General features: G+C 36.0%; 1 protein-coding gene across 1 annotated transcript in view; it reads left to right on the forward strand.

The window, feature by feature from the left end:
- Positions 1 to 16,580, forward strand: part of FOCAD (focadhesin) — a 269,185-nt gene that overhangs the window by 47,503 nt on the left and 205,102 nt on the right. Inside the window, exons 6-8 of the mRNA XM_058565883.1 lie at positions 913 to 1,014; positions 6,443 to 6,644; positions 9,895 to 10,101. Of these exons, the coding sequence (XP_058421866.1) occupies positions 913 to 1,014; positions 6,443 to 6,644; positions 9,895 to 10,101 (511 nt within the window). The remainder of the gene's footprint in view (positions 1 to 912; positions 1,015 to 6,442; positions 6,645 to 9,894; positions 10,102 to 16,580) is intronic.

The raw sequence follows: 16,580 nt of genomic DNA on the forward strand, positions 1-16,580 counted from the left end.
TGTATATAATTCCTTTTATGTAAAAAAGATTGATACTTCTGTATTGTTTGATTTTTTTTTTACAATGAGCGTTTTTTATTTTATTTAAAGAAATTTTTGGAGGAAGAAGCCATGTCAATAATAACTAAAAACTTTATGTAGTACTTCATAGTTTAAAAAGCTAAGGAATTTATAATTTTTAGTAGGCTTTTGGAACTATTTAAAATAACTCGTTTGTTCTTTTTTTCTTTTTTTAACCCCTTTATTTGAGAGTCCTGCAGATTTCAGATCTTATGTTTTATACAGTCTTTTTAGGTATCTTAATGGATGTAGCCCAAATAAAAAGATTCATCCTCATTCAACAGAAATTTCAAGAATTTTCAATTTAGACAGTTTGTTATTTGTGAGGGGAGAAATATGTATTTTTTCCTCATCTTAAATATGCTGGGGAAACAAAGATCCATACACTAAAAACAATGGGGGTAAGTGGAAACAGAGAAGGAGAGATAGTGTTACAAGTTGGGGCAATGTTAGAGGAAATGGAACCTTCCAGATTTGGAAAAAGAGCAGCAGGAGGAGGTAGCCCATGACTTCCAGGAATGAAGGAACCAAGAGGATGGATATGAGACAGCTTCCGGATTCAGGAGCTTGGTCAAAGTCATAGAGATATTAAATGGCAGAGTCTATTCTCAAATTTGGGTCTCTAAGACTCTGGGGTTCGTTCTCTCTTCTTCAAAATAGTTAGATAAAGGAAAAAATGTCAGTTTCTCATGGACCAACTCTGCAACAAATGCAGCAAGTGATAGTTTTGTGACAACTCCGAATCCTGAAAAAGTCTCTAGATGGTAGTGGCTTTTTTGCTGCTATATTTGGTTATTGAGAATGTGTAGTCCTGAAATGACAGCTTCCAATGTGACTTTCTGTGTTCTTCAGAAATCATCCTCAGCCTTTGATCACTGTGCTTGAACACAGACCTGATTGCTGGCCAGTACTTTTGCAGCAGCTGACAAATTTTTTCCAGCGATGCCCTGAAAGGTAATGTAAAATAGAATAAATGAGGGAGATGGAATGGTATATGCTAATTTTAGAGCTTGTTTTTGTTTTTTGTGTTTTTAGCTGCTTTAACTATAGTGTTTTCTCCTGAAGAAAAGAAATATCTTAGAACAGGATATAGTTTTCTATTTTCTTTTTGAGTAAGAGAAAAAAACCTACCAGATTTGATTGTTAAAATAGTGAATTGAGAAAAGCTATTATTAAAGAAGTTAAGCGTTGGTTAGTTAGGAAAGTTAATTAGAAATATTCGGTAAAGTACTACACAGTACATATAGAAAATAGATTCTTCCCTCTGGAAATTGATTAGTTTGTTAATCTCTCCATTAGAAACTTGCCGATTGGGATCAACTAATACTGCCAGCTGGGACCAGATAGCCACCATATGTGCAGTCAGTTTAGTTTCACCAAGGCCTCCTGATGGTCCTCAAAGCTACCCCCTTTCTTCTGTCCTTACCATTGTGGCCTTGGCTCAGGTCATTGTCATCTCCTGCTCTGGCTGTTACCATCTGTTCACAACTGGCATTTTTGCCTCCAATCTTGTCCTGCTCAACTCCATTTTTTAAACATGCATCAAGGTCATATATCAAGAGAGCAAATCTTATTATATCACTCCTTTGCTTAAATCACCACCACTGTTGTTTTCAAACTGGACTTGTATGGGCTAAGCACAGGGAACACCTTCAGCTCTGTTTTTATAGAACTTACACACTGACATCTTATGGAAGGTTTCTGTTGGAAAACAGTAATTTGGTTTCTGAAATAGTTGGAAAATCCCTGGGCTACAGGATAAAATGCAGTATGTCAAGCTAGGCTCTGTGTGTGATGTGGTTTCTGCCTGTTTCACAGTTTTATCTTCTCTTTATCTCACAATTTATGAGTTGTGTATTGAGCAGTAAGCTGACTTGCTTTTGGTTCCACACAGGAAGCAGTTTTGTTCCCTTGCCTCTGTGCTTTTGCTTATTGGTGACCCCCTTACTCTCTTGAATCTTACCCAACCCTTTCCTGACTAATTTCTCTATTTTAAATCTCTGTTTAGGCATTCTCTGTCCTAGGAAGTCTTTGCATACCAAGCTGGATTAAGTGTCTCTTTTACATGCTCCCATGATAACTTCAGTTGTGATTGCTAACATCATTATACTTACTACGTTGGTTTATAATTACTGTCCTCTATTAACTGTGAAACCTTCTTGAGGGCAGAGACTGTGTCTCATTATTCTTTGTATTAATAATGCCTGGCAGATTTCTAAGTGCTCTATAAATGTTGAATTTATATACATGAGGCTCACGGATTGGTGGGGCCCAGTCAGTGGGTTGTAGACCACCTAATATGTAATATCACTGTATACTTACTACCGTCACACAAAGTCATGATATGATACCATTGTCCTGGGTAATCCAATGCATGAGTTACATTCACCATACCAGCTACATTCATGTTTTCTTGCTCTTGAAGGTCTTACAGTGTCCTATAGATATAGTTTCTTAGAACACTGTTTCTGAGTCCATAACTTCAATTTTAGGTGGAATTTCTAGGCAGGATGTACTGCCACAGGAAGTTTTAAAGAGATGTAGGGAACCTTGTAATCATCTGCCAATGAGAAAAGTCCATGTAACATTTGAATGAATAGCTCAAAATAAACATCATTATCATCCTCTCTTCCCTCACCCAGGATTGCGTTTTCAAAGGTAAGATATTAATATTTACTAAATAAGTCTTTGTTCAACTATGTCAGAAAGCAAAAATAACAAATTTATAAACACATTTGTTTAACAAAATTTTTCTTTCTTGTTAGATAGATTGAGAAACTTTATAAAAGATGCTGCTACTGAGGTGCCGAATTTGTTATTAAGCTTGTTTTTATGGTAATCCTTAAGAATATCTCTCTTTTCCAATACTTTATGAGTCAACAAGTAATTAACTTACCCTTTGGTTATTTTCATTTCAAAGGAGTATTATATTGGGATTTGGAAGTAGTTATTCTAATGAAATTTTTCCAGATATTCAAAAGAAAAAAAGATAATTAATTGACTTTGTTTTATTTACTGATAAGCTTCTATTGACTTAATCCTTTCATTTAAATTCTCAGGTGTTGGAGTATGCTATCTAGAGCCTTGTGGAAGTTCTAAATTATTTTCTATTTATTTGCGAAGAGTAATTTCAATTGCCTCATTCTACTTTTGCACTATGGGATTATTCTTTGCAGAATGAAATTGATAATTCTGGTTGCATTTTTCAGCAGACAGTTTCCTGAGATTTAATTTTATAATAAGTTAACTTAATAGTTTTTAAGTTGTTGTTTAGAAGGTAATGAAGGAAGGTTGGTAACAAGAGTATAAGTAGTGATTCACGATTATGGGAAGGAGGCAAATCATTGTGAAGATAACTTATATTTTAGCTCTTTCTGTGTTAGGAATTGTTGATTAGACTAGCTGTTTGTGTTCATTTTTAGTAGTATGTAGATGTCCTGAAATGACAGCATATCTTCATGCTGGATTTTTTTTGGCATTATTTTCTAATTAAATTCTGCATTCATTTATATGAGGCCTTTGGTGTTAAGACTTTGCCTTCATGGAACTGAGAATTGTGTAAATTGACAATGATGTCATGGTCTTTAGGCCTGGATACTTTAAGGGTATCTAGTCTAACACATAACTTTTTCAGATAGGGAACTAAGGAGAGCAGCATTAAGTGACTTGTTCAAAGTCACATGGCTAGTTAGTGGTGGGGTTGGGCCTAAAGCCTCAGTTTTTTGACTCATTTCAGGTCTCTTTCCAGTACTTCTCCCACACTGGTGAACGTAGTAAATATGAAAGACTTGTGTGTGGGTACATGCACAATTGATGACATTTTTAAACCTTCTTAATCACTTTGGGATTTCAGATTATCTGTTTTAGTATTTTCCTTTTCTCCTTAAGCCCTGTCAATTTCATACCCCGGAAGTGGGTATGAAATAGGAAATATACCAAATAGCAAATGCAAAATCTAAAATCAGGAAGATTAAGCCGAGGAGATTTTTAAATGGTATATTGTCCTTAAGGAAGCTCAACGTTATGCTCCTGATGTCAAATAATAACAGCATCTTGGAAATATATTTCTTTATATGAACCTTGCATTTCACCTTCAGCATCTCAAAGTAGGAGAAAACTGATAAGCGATTTGTGGACATTGTTGACACCTGGATAGTATTTATTCTTTGGGGAATACATTATTAGAGAGAGATGGGGAAATAATGTTTCTTAAATCTTTTTTTCTGGAAACTTATTCTTCATATTCTAACCTATATATACATCATCTGCTTGCTTGATTTATGAAGCTTTTTTAAGTTTCCTAATAGTGTGATAAAGGTTTATATTTTGGTAATAATTATGAAGTCAGAAGTCCTCCTTTTGATTTTTTAGATTACGTATTTGTGCTCATGATAGAAGAAAAAAACTTTCAGATTGTGAGCTCCACCAGAGCAAGGATTTAATCTATTTTTATTTCTTGCTTTGTTTCTAACACGTAGAAGAGTGAATGGTATACTGTAGGTACTCACTAAATTTTTCCCAGCAAATAAATGAACGAATGAATAAATTAAATCTTATCAATTTGGTCACTTTTACATTTTTATTAATGGTGTTTTGAAATCACATTGCTGTGGAATGTATGGTATTATAAAATTATGTTGTCAAGCATAACTCCAATGCCATTTCCTCCATGAAGATGAAGTATTGCACTTTTTACCTTTCTTTTAGCATTTTCACTTCCTCTCCTCTAATCCAGGAACAGAACCAATTGTTCCTGTTAGACTGTATGCTTCTTAAGGATAGGTAATGCCTGGTTCATCTTTGTATCTTATCTAATGATTCCTATGTATAATCAATATGAAAAACATTAAAATAAAATTATGATATTTAATTGCATGCTAATTGTAAAATGACTATAACTTAGTGTAACTGAATTGATTAATTTAATGATTGAGATCTCTTTGAAGGCCTAGTGTGTACAGTTATTGGTAATATAGCAGTAAACAGAAATCCATGGTCTAAGCCCTCATTTGGTTTATAGACAGGGGATATTAAATGAATGACATAGTAAATAAGTGACAGTAAAGTCATTATCCTGTAGAAGCAGATAGTGGGGATCTGACCTAGGCTAGATATCAGGGAAGGCCCTCAGGGAGCTATTTTAAAGGAGACAACTGAAAGATGATAGAAATTAGTCAGAAGAAGGAACAGTAAAGGGAGAAAGGGGAGAGTATTACAGGTAGAGCGAACAGCAAGTGAATAGAAAGCCCAGGGGCTTGGTTGAAGATCTGAAAGAAGTTTAGTGTAGTTGAGTGGAGAATGGAGAGAAGCGAGCAATGAGGCTGGAAAGATCAGCAAAGGCCAAATTATGGAGGGTTTGTGAATTGGGCTAAATGCTTGATCTTAAGGGTAAACTCTTTTAAGCTCAAATTTTTATATCTGAAAGGTCATTCTGGCATTTTAGTGACTTTGGACTAGCAGTTATTGGGATACATTGAAATCTAAATATAGTCATGTGTCACTTAACGACTGGGATACGTTTTGAGAAATTCATCATAGGGTGATTTCATCATTGTGCGAACATCATAGAGTGTACTTAGACAAACCTAGATGGTATAGGCTACTACACACCTAGGCTATATGGCACTAATCTTATGGGACCCCCATCATATATGTGGTCTGTCGTTGTCCAAAATGTCATTGTGTGGCACATGACTCTAGAAAGGAGGAAGACTGAAAGATTTGTAGTGTCTTCCTTCTTTGAGTGGGAAGAGCTTAAGAGGAGGTACTTGGCAAATTACTTCACCTCTCTCTGCCTCAGTTTCAGCATCTGCATAATGGGATAATAATTTTTTTTATTTCATAGTGTTGTGGTGAGGATCAAGTGAGTTTAAAGGCATAAAGTGCAGCAACTTGCACACTGTAAGTGTTAACAAGTTGACAAGTAAATGTTAACTGTTATAATCTTCTTAGGAGGTCTGTATGGGTTTGTTTTACATAGAACCTCAACTGCAGAGTTTTTTAAAAATGCATGCCTATGTCATACTCCTGGAGAGTGGATCCTGACATCTATAATTTGAAAAATCTTCTCAGATGGTTCTGCTGTTCATGAAAGACTGGTCCTGGAGATGTAGATGCTATTCTAGTGTGCAAGTGGAGACTCTCTTAGTCCTGGGCATCAGGCTTACAGTCTCCAAGTATTGAGTCATTTTCTCCAGTGCAGAAAGAACTGTTTGGTGTGGGTCTAGGCAGGTCATGGTGGAATAGAAGAATCATGAAAAAAGTTACACTTGATGATATCATAGTTTATGATATGTCGTGATCTATAAGTTGATATTTGCTTGTTATCTGCTCGGTACTCTGTTTAACTCAGTGACTGGCTTATGCATTACATGACTTGCAGGTCAGAAGTTTCATGTGTCCAAATAATGGCACCATTTCTATGGTATCTATATTGTGAACCATCCCAGTTACAAGAATATGCTAAACTCCGACTAGCCCTGCTAAAAGTCTTACTTCAACCCCGGGTTTGTGACAAAGATCAACCATCAATATTGGAACAACAGATACTTCAATTGTGTTGCGACATGGTTCCTTGTTTGCAGGTAAGACCTTTCATCCTCCTTCACTAATCAGCATCAGTAAGTGTTGATTGTTATTGTCATACATAAAGTAGAACCTATGTGATTTGTCAAACTCAGACACAATCCTAGCTCTAGAAGTGCTTACAAGCTTTTGGAGATGATGAAGGAACCAAATCTAGATTTAACATTAATATATACAATGTTAACTAAATTCACAGAAATATAAATCAATCTAGTCCATTTTAGGATTAGTAGGAATGGAAACTTTCCTTTGTTTAAGTAAGAAAGACTTCTCAGGGAAAAGAATTTTAAGTTGAATTTCGCCTTGTGCTAGACACACAGAGGTATAAGGGAAAAAAATACCTCTTCGTGCAAATTAGAAAAAAGTGTGTCTCTGAGTGGATATAGCCCTGGGGATGCAGAGTTTGATCAGCTGAGTGCTGGCTAGATTCCAGTTTCTGCATGTCCCCTTACAACATATTCAGTGACCCTGCTGGATCCTGCTCTTGAGAAGCTCACAGTCTAGTGAGGGAGTTAAGACAAGTATATAGATTCTCATAATTCAGCGTAGATGGGTGGAAGATATTTAATGGAGGTATGGATAAAATGCCTGGGGAGTTCAAGGGAGAGAGAAATTTGAGCTAATGTCTCTATAACCATAGATTTAAAAAGAATTCTGGTTGCCAGTGTGCTGTGATTTTAGTGTAGTGATTCATTTCTCAGGCCATCCCATCCCATCATTGAAGTTTGTCCTTTGCCTAGAATCTTAGCACCATGCTGCCTAGCTGATGGAGGGAATCTGAATATTTTTCAAAGTGAGCACTTGAGGTCACAGATGACCTGTTTTAAGTTTGTGTTAGCAAGGAGTGACTAGAGTGATTCTTTCCTTTGTGACTCATGAATAGGCATTACTGTAATCAAGGCAGAGAAAAGTTAATTAAAATGAACTCTCCTGTGGCTTTTCCAAAGCCATTTTGTGTGAGCAATAAAGCCATGTATAGGCAGAAAATCTTGAACTAGGGTACACTTTTTCATGCCATGCTTGCATCACCCTGTTCTGTGTTCTTTGGTAGATGTTTGCTTTCATCTTCATGAACCTACATTGACAAGCCTCAATGTTTCTAGAAGTGAGCTCTGGAATATTTCTGGGAATCTGTGGCTTTGTTAATATAGTCGAAATAGGTGAGAAAAGAAGCAATACGTTGTTTGGAACTAATGGAACTAGCAACATAAATACGTTTAATCACTTAACAAATCGGCTTTATTAGAAGGAAGAATTGGAGAGTTGAAAGGGATCTTAGCAGCAATGTAATCCATTTTCCCACTGGTTACAGATATTTCTTATACTCTTTAACAACCATCCTATGACAAATTAAATATTTTAGTGATAGGAAGCATGCTATTTTGCAAGGCAACAATTTATTTTTTTTTAGCAAGTGCTTCTAATTGACCTGTATTTTTCTAAGACTTTACCCATTAGTCTCCATTCTTCACAGAACAAAGCAAAATAAGGTTTTAAAAAGCCATCTGCATCCCATCGTGTTGTTTCTTTCTCTCTTCCTTCCTTTTCTCCCTTTACATCCTTTCATTCTTCGCTCTCTCCCTCCCTCCTTTCTTTCCTTCATCAATTTCTTTCCTTCTCGAATGGTTTTCAGACTTTTCACTGTCCTGTGCTGGGAATTCTCTGGTGTATTGGTGTTCAGAATGTGTTACTGGAAAGTGTTCTCACAGTACTGTCACTGTGGTCTGACCTATATGAGCGCTTGAACAGAATCACATTAATTAAAAACATTTTTTTTTTTTTAGAAATAGCCATGCCATCCTATTGACCTATGATGAAATGGCGGTCACTGAAACGCTCCTTCTCTTTCTTCTTGCATCAGTGGCTCTTCCGTTTTATATTTATAAAATATGTGGACTTGTCTTTTTTTGGACTTACCTGCCTTAGATTTCACTATTGACTTTGGTTCCACTCGTTCTTTCTTTTTAATTGTGACTCTTGTCATTGCACATTTTATTCATTGCACATGATCTATTTCTATATAAAAACAGAACATTACTTCGAAAGTATTCTTGTTAAGAATTTTGATAATGTTAAAGATTAGAGAGCCTTTAATGCTAACTTGATGAGGTAGTCTTTCAAATTTTTTTTTTTTTATTATGGAAAATTTCAAGTATGCACAAAAGAAATGCACTAAAGAAATATGTTGTCAAATAAACACGAGGCTTTTCTTTGTTTTAAATCCCTTTCTTTTCTTGGTGGCCTTTTGCCTTTCCCATTGTATATTTGCAAAAGAGCAAAATAATTTAGCTTCTGGACTGTTCACATTTATTTTTTATAACTTAGTATTTTCTGCTATCTCCTCCCCCTTGATCTTTTAATATCGTTTTTTCTCTTGTTTGCTAGGAATTAATTTTTCTCTCTGTGTATAACTTCTAGTCATTTTGGGTTATTATGGTGGTAACGACTGGTGAAAGGTACAGCTGGTCAACTGTAGGCTTTCCTCTTGATGAATTTAACAGACACAGGGCTCCTGATTGAAGCAGATGGTTCATTGTTTGTAATCTCTGGGAAATGCCAGTATATCTGCGAGCAAGACCATATCCTTAATACCAACTCCAGAATTTTGATCAGAACAGCTGGGTTTGAATTGAATTGGGATTTTCAAGAGCGCCCAAGTCCTTCCTATCTAATACATTAGCCTGTTGAGAAGACACCCTACCATTTGAATATGGTCTTTCATGCATCTGCCAAGTGTGGAAATGATGCTCTCAGTTAAGGTTGTCTGAGCAAATATCTTGCAGATGAAGGGCTTAATAGTACATTAAAATAACATGCTAATCCTTTACTACCAGGTAACTTTGTTGGAATTGTAAAAAGGAGAGTTCATTGGAGAACTCAAAACAAACTTTAATTAATTTCCTTCAACATGTTGGCAGTGTTGTACAACTTGTTTTAGAAAATCTGCGCTCAGAAAAGTTAGAAAAGTAAATGAAAAAAATTTGTGCCAACCAGCAGTAACAGAAAACAGTAGCAAATTGTATTTTGGTTAGTGACAAAAGGAGAAGGCAGAGTTGTATGGTTTAAGCCTCTTTGAATTATGTAAATTGCTTGATCTCCTTTAAGTCTTTATAGGTTTAGAGATAAATATTTTGTTGTTAAATATTTAATTAATAATTAAATATTTGTTGTTAAAACTTCTTGTATAGCTTAAAATTATCTTTTGGTTTGTATATTATTTTAATATCATGTAATGACTTTTTTAAACAGATGAAAGATTTGATGGAGACGACAGAAGTGATGCTGTTTATCGAGGAAGTATATTTAAGCCTTTTGCGTCATCCCATTTTCTGGAAAATTCAGCTTACCCAGATGACCCTTCAGGTGTTGTGTGTCTGTGAAGTCAGCTTAAAGATAACTGGGGAATGCTCATCTTTGATTCACCTTTTAGAGCACAGTGTTGAACTTCTGAAGGAGGTACGGATCGTAAGAAATTTTAATGTGTCAGTTATCACTTTAGTGGGTCTTGGTCTTTCAGTGGCTGGGTGGGTGTACTCTTTTACTTTATGGCGCATCAAAAGTGTCTTGATCTAATATAATTAGATCATACTACTAATGTACTACTACTATAAATATCATTTATTATAAAAATGAGTCATTAAATGCTCTTTGGAGCATCAGTTAAGGATCTACCATTGTGGCATTTTTTCCTTTATTCATGTAGAATACAAGTATTGAACGTTTACTCTATGCCAGATCCTATGGAATATGTAGATGGAAAGGTACATTCTGTGACCTCAAGGGACTTACAGACATGCAAATAAATCATCATAGTACAATAAGGTAAATGCTTTTATGGGAGTATATTTAAAGTGCAATGGGAGCACAAATTAAGGGGGAGTAGGGCATGAGTTCAGAATTGAGGAAGTCTGAGTAGGAGTTTGCTGGTACAAATCAGAGGTTAGGAAAGGCATTCCAGCTGCAGGAACAACATGTGCCCGAACACAGAAACATTAGAGAGCAGGCAGACATGGCCTGTAAGGAAAACAAGAAGGTGTTGAGTATTGTGAGGGATTAAGGTGGAGGAGATAAGGCCCAGCCTTGAGTTTACATTTTATCTTCCAGGCAATGGCGTGCTATTGAAGACCTTTTAGCAGAGAGGTGCCCTCATATTTTTGTGTGTGGAAGATCAGCCTGGTGGGAGGAGAGTTTGGAGTAGGGCAACAGTAATAGGGCAGGAAGTGAGGAGGGATGTCTTAGACTGCTAGGGCTGCCGTAACAAAATACCACAGACTGGGTGGCTTAAACAGCAGAAATTTATTTCTCACACTTCTAGAGACTAGGACGTCCAAGATCAGGGTGTTGGCCGATTCGACCCCTAGTGAGGGCTCTCATCCTGGCTTATAGATGGCTGCCTTCTCCCTGTGTCCTGACATGGTGGAGACAGAGCGAGAGTGAGCTCTCTATCATTTGTTTTTATAAGGACAGTAATCCTACTAGAATAGGGCCACTCGTATGACCTCACTTAACTTTAATTACTACTTTACTCCAAAACAGTCACATAGGCAATTAGGGCTTCAGCATGTGAATTTGGGGGTGGGAGGGGCACAATTCAGTCTATAGCAAGGGGCTAATTAGAGAAATGAGAATGGGAAGAGAGAAATATAGGAAATGAAATCAATAGGGCTTTATGGTTGATTAGATGGTCGAGGAGAGGGTCCTTGGTAGAGTCTCAGCTTTCTGTTTTGGGCAACTGGATAGTGCCATTCATTTTGAGAAATGGTAGCTGATGTTGGAGGGAAGATGGTAAGTTTAGTTTTAGATATGCTTGGTTTGAAGTATTTATGAATCATAGGTAGTTGGATATATGGTTTTAAAATTCAGGATGGAAGCCTAGGCTAAAGTATAGGTTTGTAGACATCTGCTTTGGGATGGGAGTTTTAACCATGAGATTGCATGACAGGGCTTGGGATGGAATTCCAGGGGCTGTTGATATTTGGAGGTACTGATAAAGAAGAGTCTGAGAAGATATGGCCAGAGGATTGTATGACAAACAGAAGAGACAGATGACATGAAAGTCAAAGAAGGAATATCTCAAAAAGGGAACTGGTCAACAGTGTCATGGAGGGAGGATTTAAAGTAACAGATGGAAAGTACTCTTAGGACAGCAAGTAGAAGTTTATTGTTCACATTAGAGGAAGCAGTTTCAGTGGAGTGATGGTGGTTGGAACCAAATTGGAATATGGGAGTGAATGGCAGGTGAGGAAATGGGGAGAGTGGATGTAGATTTTGGTGAAAGGTGGGAGACGATGAAGGCTCAAGTAGGTCATTTGTCAATTTGTCAGTCTTGCGATTAGAATGGTTTCACATATACTGGGACTCCATAGACAATATTATTTTATATATTATGTATTTATTTGTGTTATATCTAATATTGTATATATTATCTATTATATATAATAGTAACATATTACATAATAATATATATTAATGTATATTTGTGTTATTATATATATTATCTGTTATGTATAATAGTAATATACAATAATAATATATAGTACTAAAGACTGTATATACTACTGTGTAGTAATAGTGTATATATTACATAGTAATATATCTGTTATATAGCTATTATGTAATGTCAATTATATATTATATAATTATGGTTATTTTTATCATATTATATATTTTATATCAAGCCCCTATTCAGATATATAATCATATCTGTTATAAACGATTATATCTGTTAGGTATATAGTATATATGATGCATATTATTATATAGATAATATATAGAAAGTACAGAGATAGAAAATATTTTGTAGATAAATATTATATAGAAAATATTATATAGCTAAATTACCAGGAGTTGTGTCTCTTAGCTATAAATGTAACATACTTAGCAGGTAAACCCCATATTGTTCCTTTGTGCTTGTACTAGATTCATGTGAGTAGTAGACATAATTATCGATTATAATTTTATAGAGTTTAGTCCTCTTTGCTCTCATTCTCTGACAATTTTATGGTATAGTCCCTCCCCCAACACACACCTTTAGCATATATTTATTAAGCAGCTTCCTATGGCAAATACTTTGCTATAGCAATTAGGTGAAAACAGACAAGGTTTGTGAAGCTTACGTTCCAGTCAAATGGTTCAAATTAGTGTGCATAAAAATCACTAGGCAGAGTATATTAAAATGCAAATGCCTGGGGCCTACCCGTACAGATCCTACATTAGCAGGGCTGAGTGGGTCCAAGGATCTGCAGGTGATTTTTGTAATTGATTTTTGTATATAAGGCAAATACCCTTGTAAATCACACAGATCAAGAAATTGAACTTTTCCAGCCACTTTGGAAGTTTTCCACAAGCCCAGTCCTAATCACAACCTCCTCCCTCCCCTGACTATCCTGACTTCTGTAGTAATATCCTCCTTACATTTCTTTATAGTTTTATCACCTAAGTTGTATGCCTACACACCATAATACGGTTTTGGCATGTGCGTATGGGATCTATCTTTTAGGTATCTTTTAAACTAATGGTGGTCCCTTTCCATCCCCTCCCCTACTTTGTTTCTTCCTGGAAGTTTATGTATTGAAAAACCTGGCTTATGTGAGCTGTAGAGTTTTCTATATTCTGAATTTTGATTGCATCCTCGTGGTGCACTTTGACATGTCTCTCTGTTAAAAGGTAGTTATTTATAGAGGCTTGATTAGATTCGGGATTGTTTTGTTTTGTTTTGTTTTTCCAAAGCTACAGGAGTAGTGTGTTCTTTCATCAAGAAGCACATAATGTGTGTTGCTCTTCTTTTTATGATGTTAGTAGTTGTTGATGCTCAATGCCTACTTCCACTAATTCATTAGGAGTTAAAGAAATGATGATGATCTATCATTTCTTTTTCATTTATTAGCTGGAATACTTCTATAAAAAGAAACTCCTCCTCCCCTACTATTTGGTTATCCAGTGGTAGAGGTTATATAGGAAAGGTAGAATGAATGCTGACTCTCTCCCTTTTCTTACCAATTTCTAAAAGTATTATTATGAACTAACATTTAAACATATTTGATGCTTTTCAGTCTCTTACAGATAAGATCCATATTAAAGTTCAAATTGTCCTATTATTGGCCAGTAGGAATCTCTTCAAGTTGGCTCTCAAAAATATAATCAAAATATTTTTGATTGTAATTTGGAATCACAGAATACTTTGACTTAGAGCAGTGAAATGGAGAGAAGGTCACATTTACATTGTATCTTCCTTCTGCCCAATATTTTAACAATTTTAGAAGAAAGTAAACATAAGTAGAACTGTTAAAATAATTGTGTTATGAAATTTCCTGCTCCCATCCTGATTCCAGTGTTCCTGAGGTAAGAAAAAAAAAACCTTAGAAAATTAATTTGCAAACACATATCCTTTAGGCCTGTATATACTAATTGGAAACAAAATGAAGTAGAATAAAGCAGTCTTATTACCTATTTTGAGGCTATACCTGTATTCTTATATCACTGAATTTATCAACTGGATATTCAGTTCAAATATTACATTAACTCTTCCTTTCCCCTTTGTTCTCTTTCTACTCTTACATTGGAGATCTTTTGTTGCTCACTGAAAATGGATGTATTTCTTCGGCTACATTAGTTTCAGTGGATTTGGTCTTAGTTGAGCTATTTTTAGCCTTATTTGAATGATCATAACTTAAGGTCTTTTCCATATCAAGCAAAATATGTGTACTCCGATCAGCAGAATTAGGCAAAAATGATATTGATTGTGAGGAGACAGCGTAGCTCTCAAAGTGAAGCAAGAGCTAACCATCTCAGCTTTCGTCAGGCCAGGAACCCATGTTCTGTAAGACATCACCATCCGATGACACATTCCACGCACTTTTCTTCACTGTGTGTCTCAGTTTAAGTTTTCAGATTCCTGGGGAAAATGGTCCAATGGGCCCAGCTTAGATTAGTCAGCTCTGACCAGAGGACAGGGTAGGGAGTAAAGCCATGGCCCTGGGGGATTGTGTGAGCTGGGCTGCCATCTCCATTGTGTCTGCTATAGGTACTTACCGCTGACGTCGCCTTTCTTACACCTTGTTCCCACTTTAAAAATAAAAAGCTTTTCCATACTATCTTGTTCACAGAGGCATCCCTAGGCCCAGCATATGTGCTTAGTGCCTGGTACATAGGTGGTGCTCAGTGATGTCTTTCATTTGAATTGAGGACAAAAAAATGTAGACTCCAAGGGTCTGCTGTCCTTAAGACACCTGTGACATCTGTGGCCAAGTATAAAGGCATTTCCTCCTTTTTTATATTTTACTTCCTTTCTCCAGATAGGATCTGAATTAGCCTGGGTTCCCCCAAAAGTAGATCCTGAGTTTTCCGAAAGGCAAAAGCAGAGCCTGAGTTTCCACAAAAGCAAGGGCTTATGCAACAGAGTTCATTTGCAGATGTGCTCCCAGCAAGCAGGTGGGAGAGGGACAAAAACAGTGAAATATTGAAGATGGGAGAGGCAATACAAGTATGATCAAGTTGACCACTGTGCAAGCAACCAGTTGCTCGATCCCACAGAATGTTCTGAGAAGCTTTATGAAATGTCTTAGAATCCTCCAGAAGGATCCAGAATAAAGGGGGAATCATTTATCCCTGAGTTTCTATTGCCAGTTTGTCAAGCTTTGGCCTGTGGAGCTTTAACTTCCTTATGGTTCTGGATCTCTGACTGGTCTGAGGCAGGAAGCAAGAGTTACTGCAGCAAGAGCTGTAGTATTTGAAGTCGCACATGAGATGAACAACACAGGCTTTTATTAAAAGATCTCATTAAATTGTACCGTTCTTGGTGTCCATTAAAAATCAATCAAACAAAAAAAACCAGCTTGTAACCTCTCAGAATTGTAAGCAATTTGAGGTTAGTCTAATCCTCCACGGTTACTTTTCCTTATTTTTGGTCTTGAATCTCCAGCTCTTTTCCTGTCACCTGCTATTCTGAACAGACCAGTCTCACTCTTAGAAAGCCATTTTCGTTTATGCCTTCATACCTTTCAGTTCCATCCACTTAAAATGCTTCTAGTCCGTTTCAGAACCCTGAAAAGCTACTTTGTGGCCCTTCCAGTGATAGCTTGTGTGAAAAAGGCTTTCCAGTGATAGCATTAGTATAAAGTAATACTTTTATTTTTCTCTGATCTTCTTGGTAGCTAGGAAATTTGAAATTGAAATTTAAATGATCTTGCTGGTTTCCTTTTTTTTAATGGACATGCAGAATTTGAAATGAAATTGAAGAGAGTGGCAAAGAATGGTGTGATGGTGTGTATTGTAAGTTTATTGGTTTCAGAATGCATTTATTGTCCTCAAATAGATAAGAGTTGCTTCTTTGTTCTCAACTATATTTCAAAACAGTGAACATATATAGGCCCCAAAGACACAAATTGGAACACATTCCATTTAAAAAAATTTACAAATTTTCTTCTTTTGCTGGTTTTTAAAAGTCCATAATCAAGCACTTTAGAAGATTTTGCAGTTTAATTTCACTTTTCAAATGATGTAACTGAGCTGTAGACATATATTTATTAATTTGTGCTAGAGTTGATAGCATCTCCAGGATAACTTCTGAGTGTGTCAGACTAAGTTGTTTTCTCTCAAGTGTTTCTTTAACCTGTGGCTCTACCTCACATTTCCTTTTCTTTTTCTTGGCCTGTCCTCATGATTTATAGGTACTTCTGCTCTGCAGGCACTTCTGTAAAATTTCAGAATGAAGTAATTTTAGTAAAGTGTGCTGGACCTTTCTTCTTTAGTTCCATGATACGTTAATGTTTTCTTTATTTAGAAACCTCAAATAACATCTTATGTCACTTGCATTTTATTTATTAGAACTTAATATACATATCCTTTTTCATTTCATTTATATACTTGGTGAAATTAATGATTTTAAGTTTCTGTGGTTATTGCTTTGCTACATTTAAACGTGCTTAATAAATTAT

Source organism: Diceros bicornis, chromosome 22 (genome assembly GCF_020826845.1).
Source record: "Diceros bicornis minor isolate mBicDic1 chromosome 22, mDicBic1.mat.cur, whole genome shotgun sequence".
Taxonomy (NCBI): domain Eukaryota; kingdom Metazoa; phylum Chordata; class Mammalia; order Perissodactyla; family Rhinocerotidae; genus Diceros; species Diceros bicornis.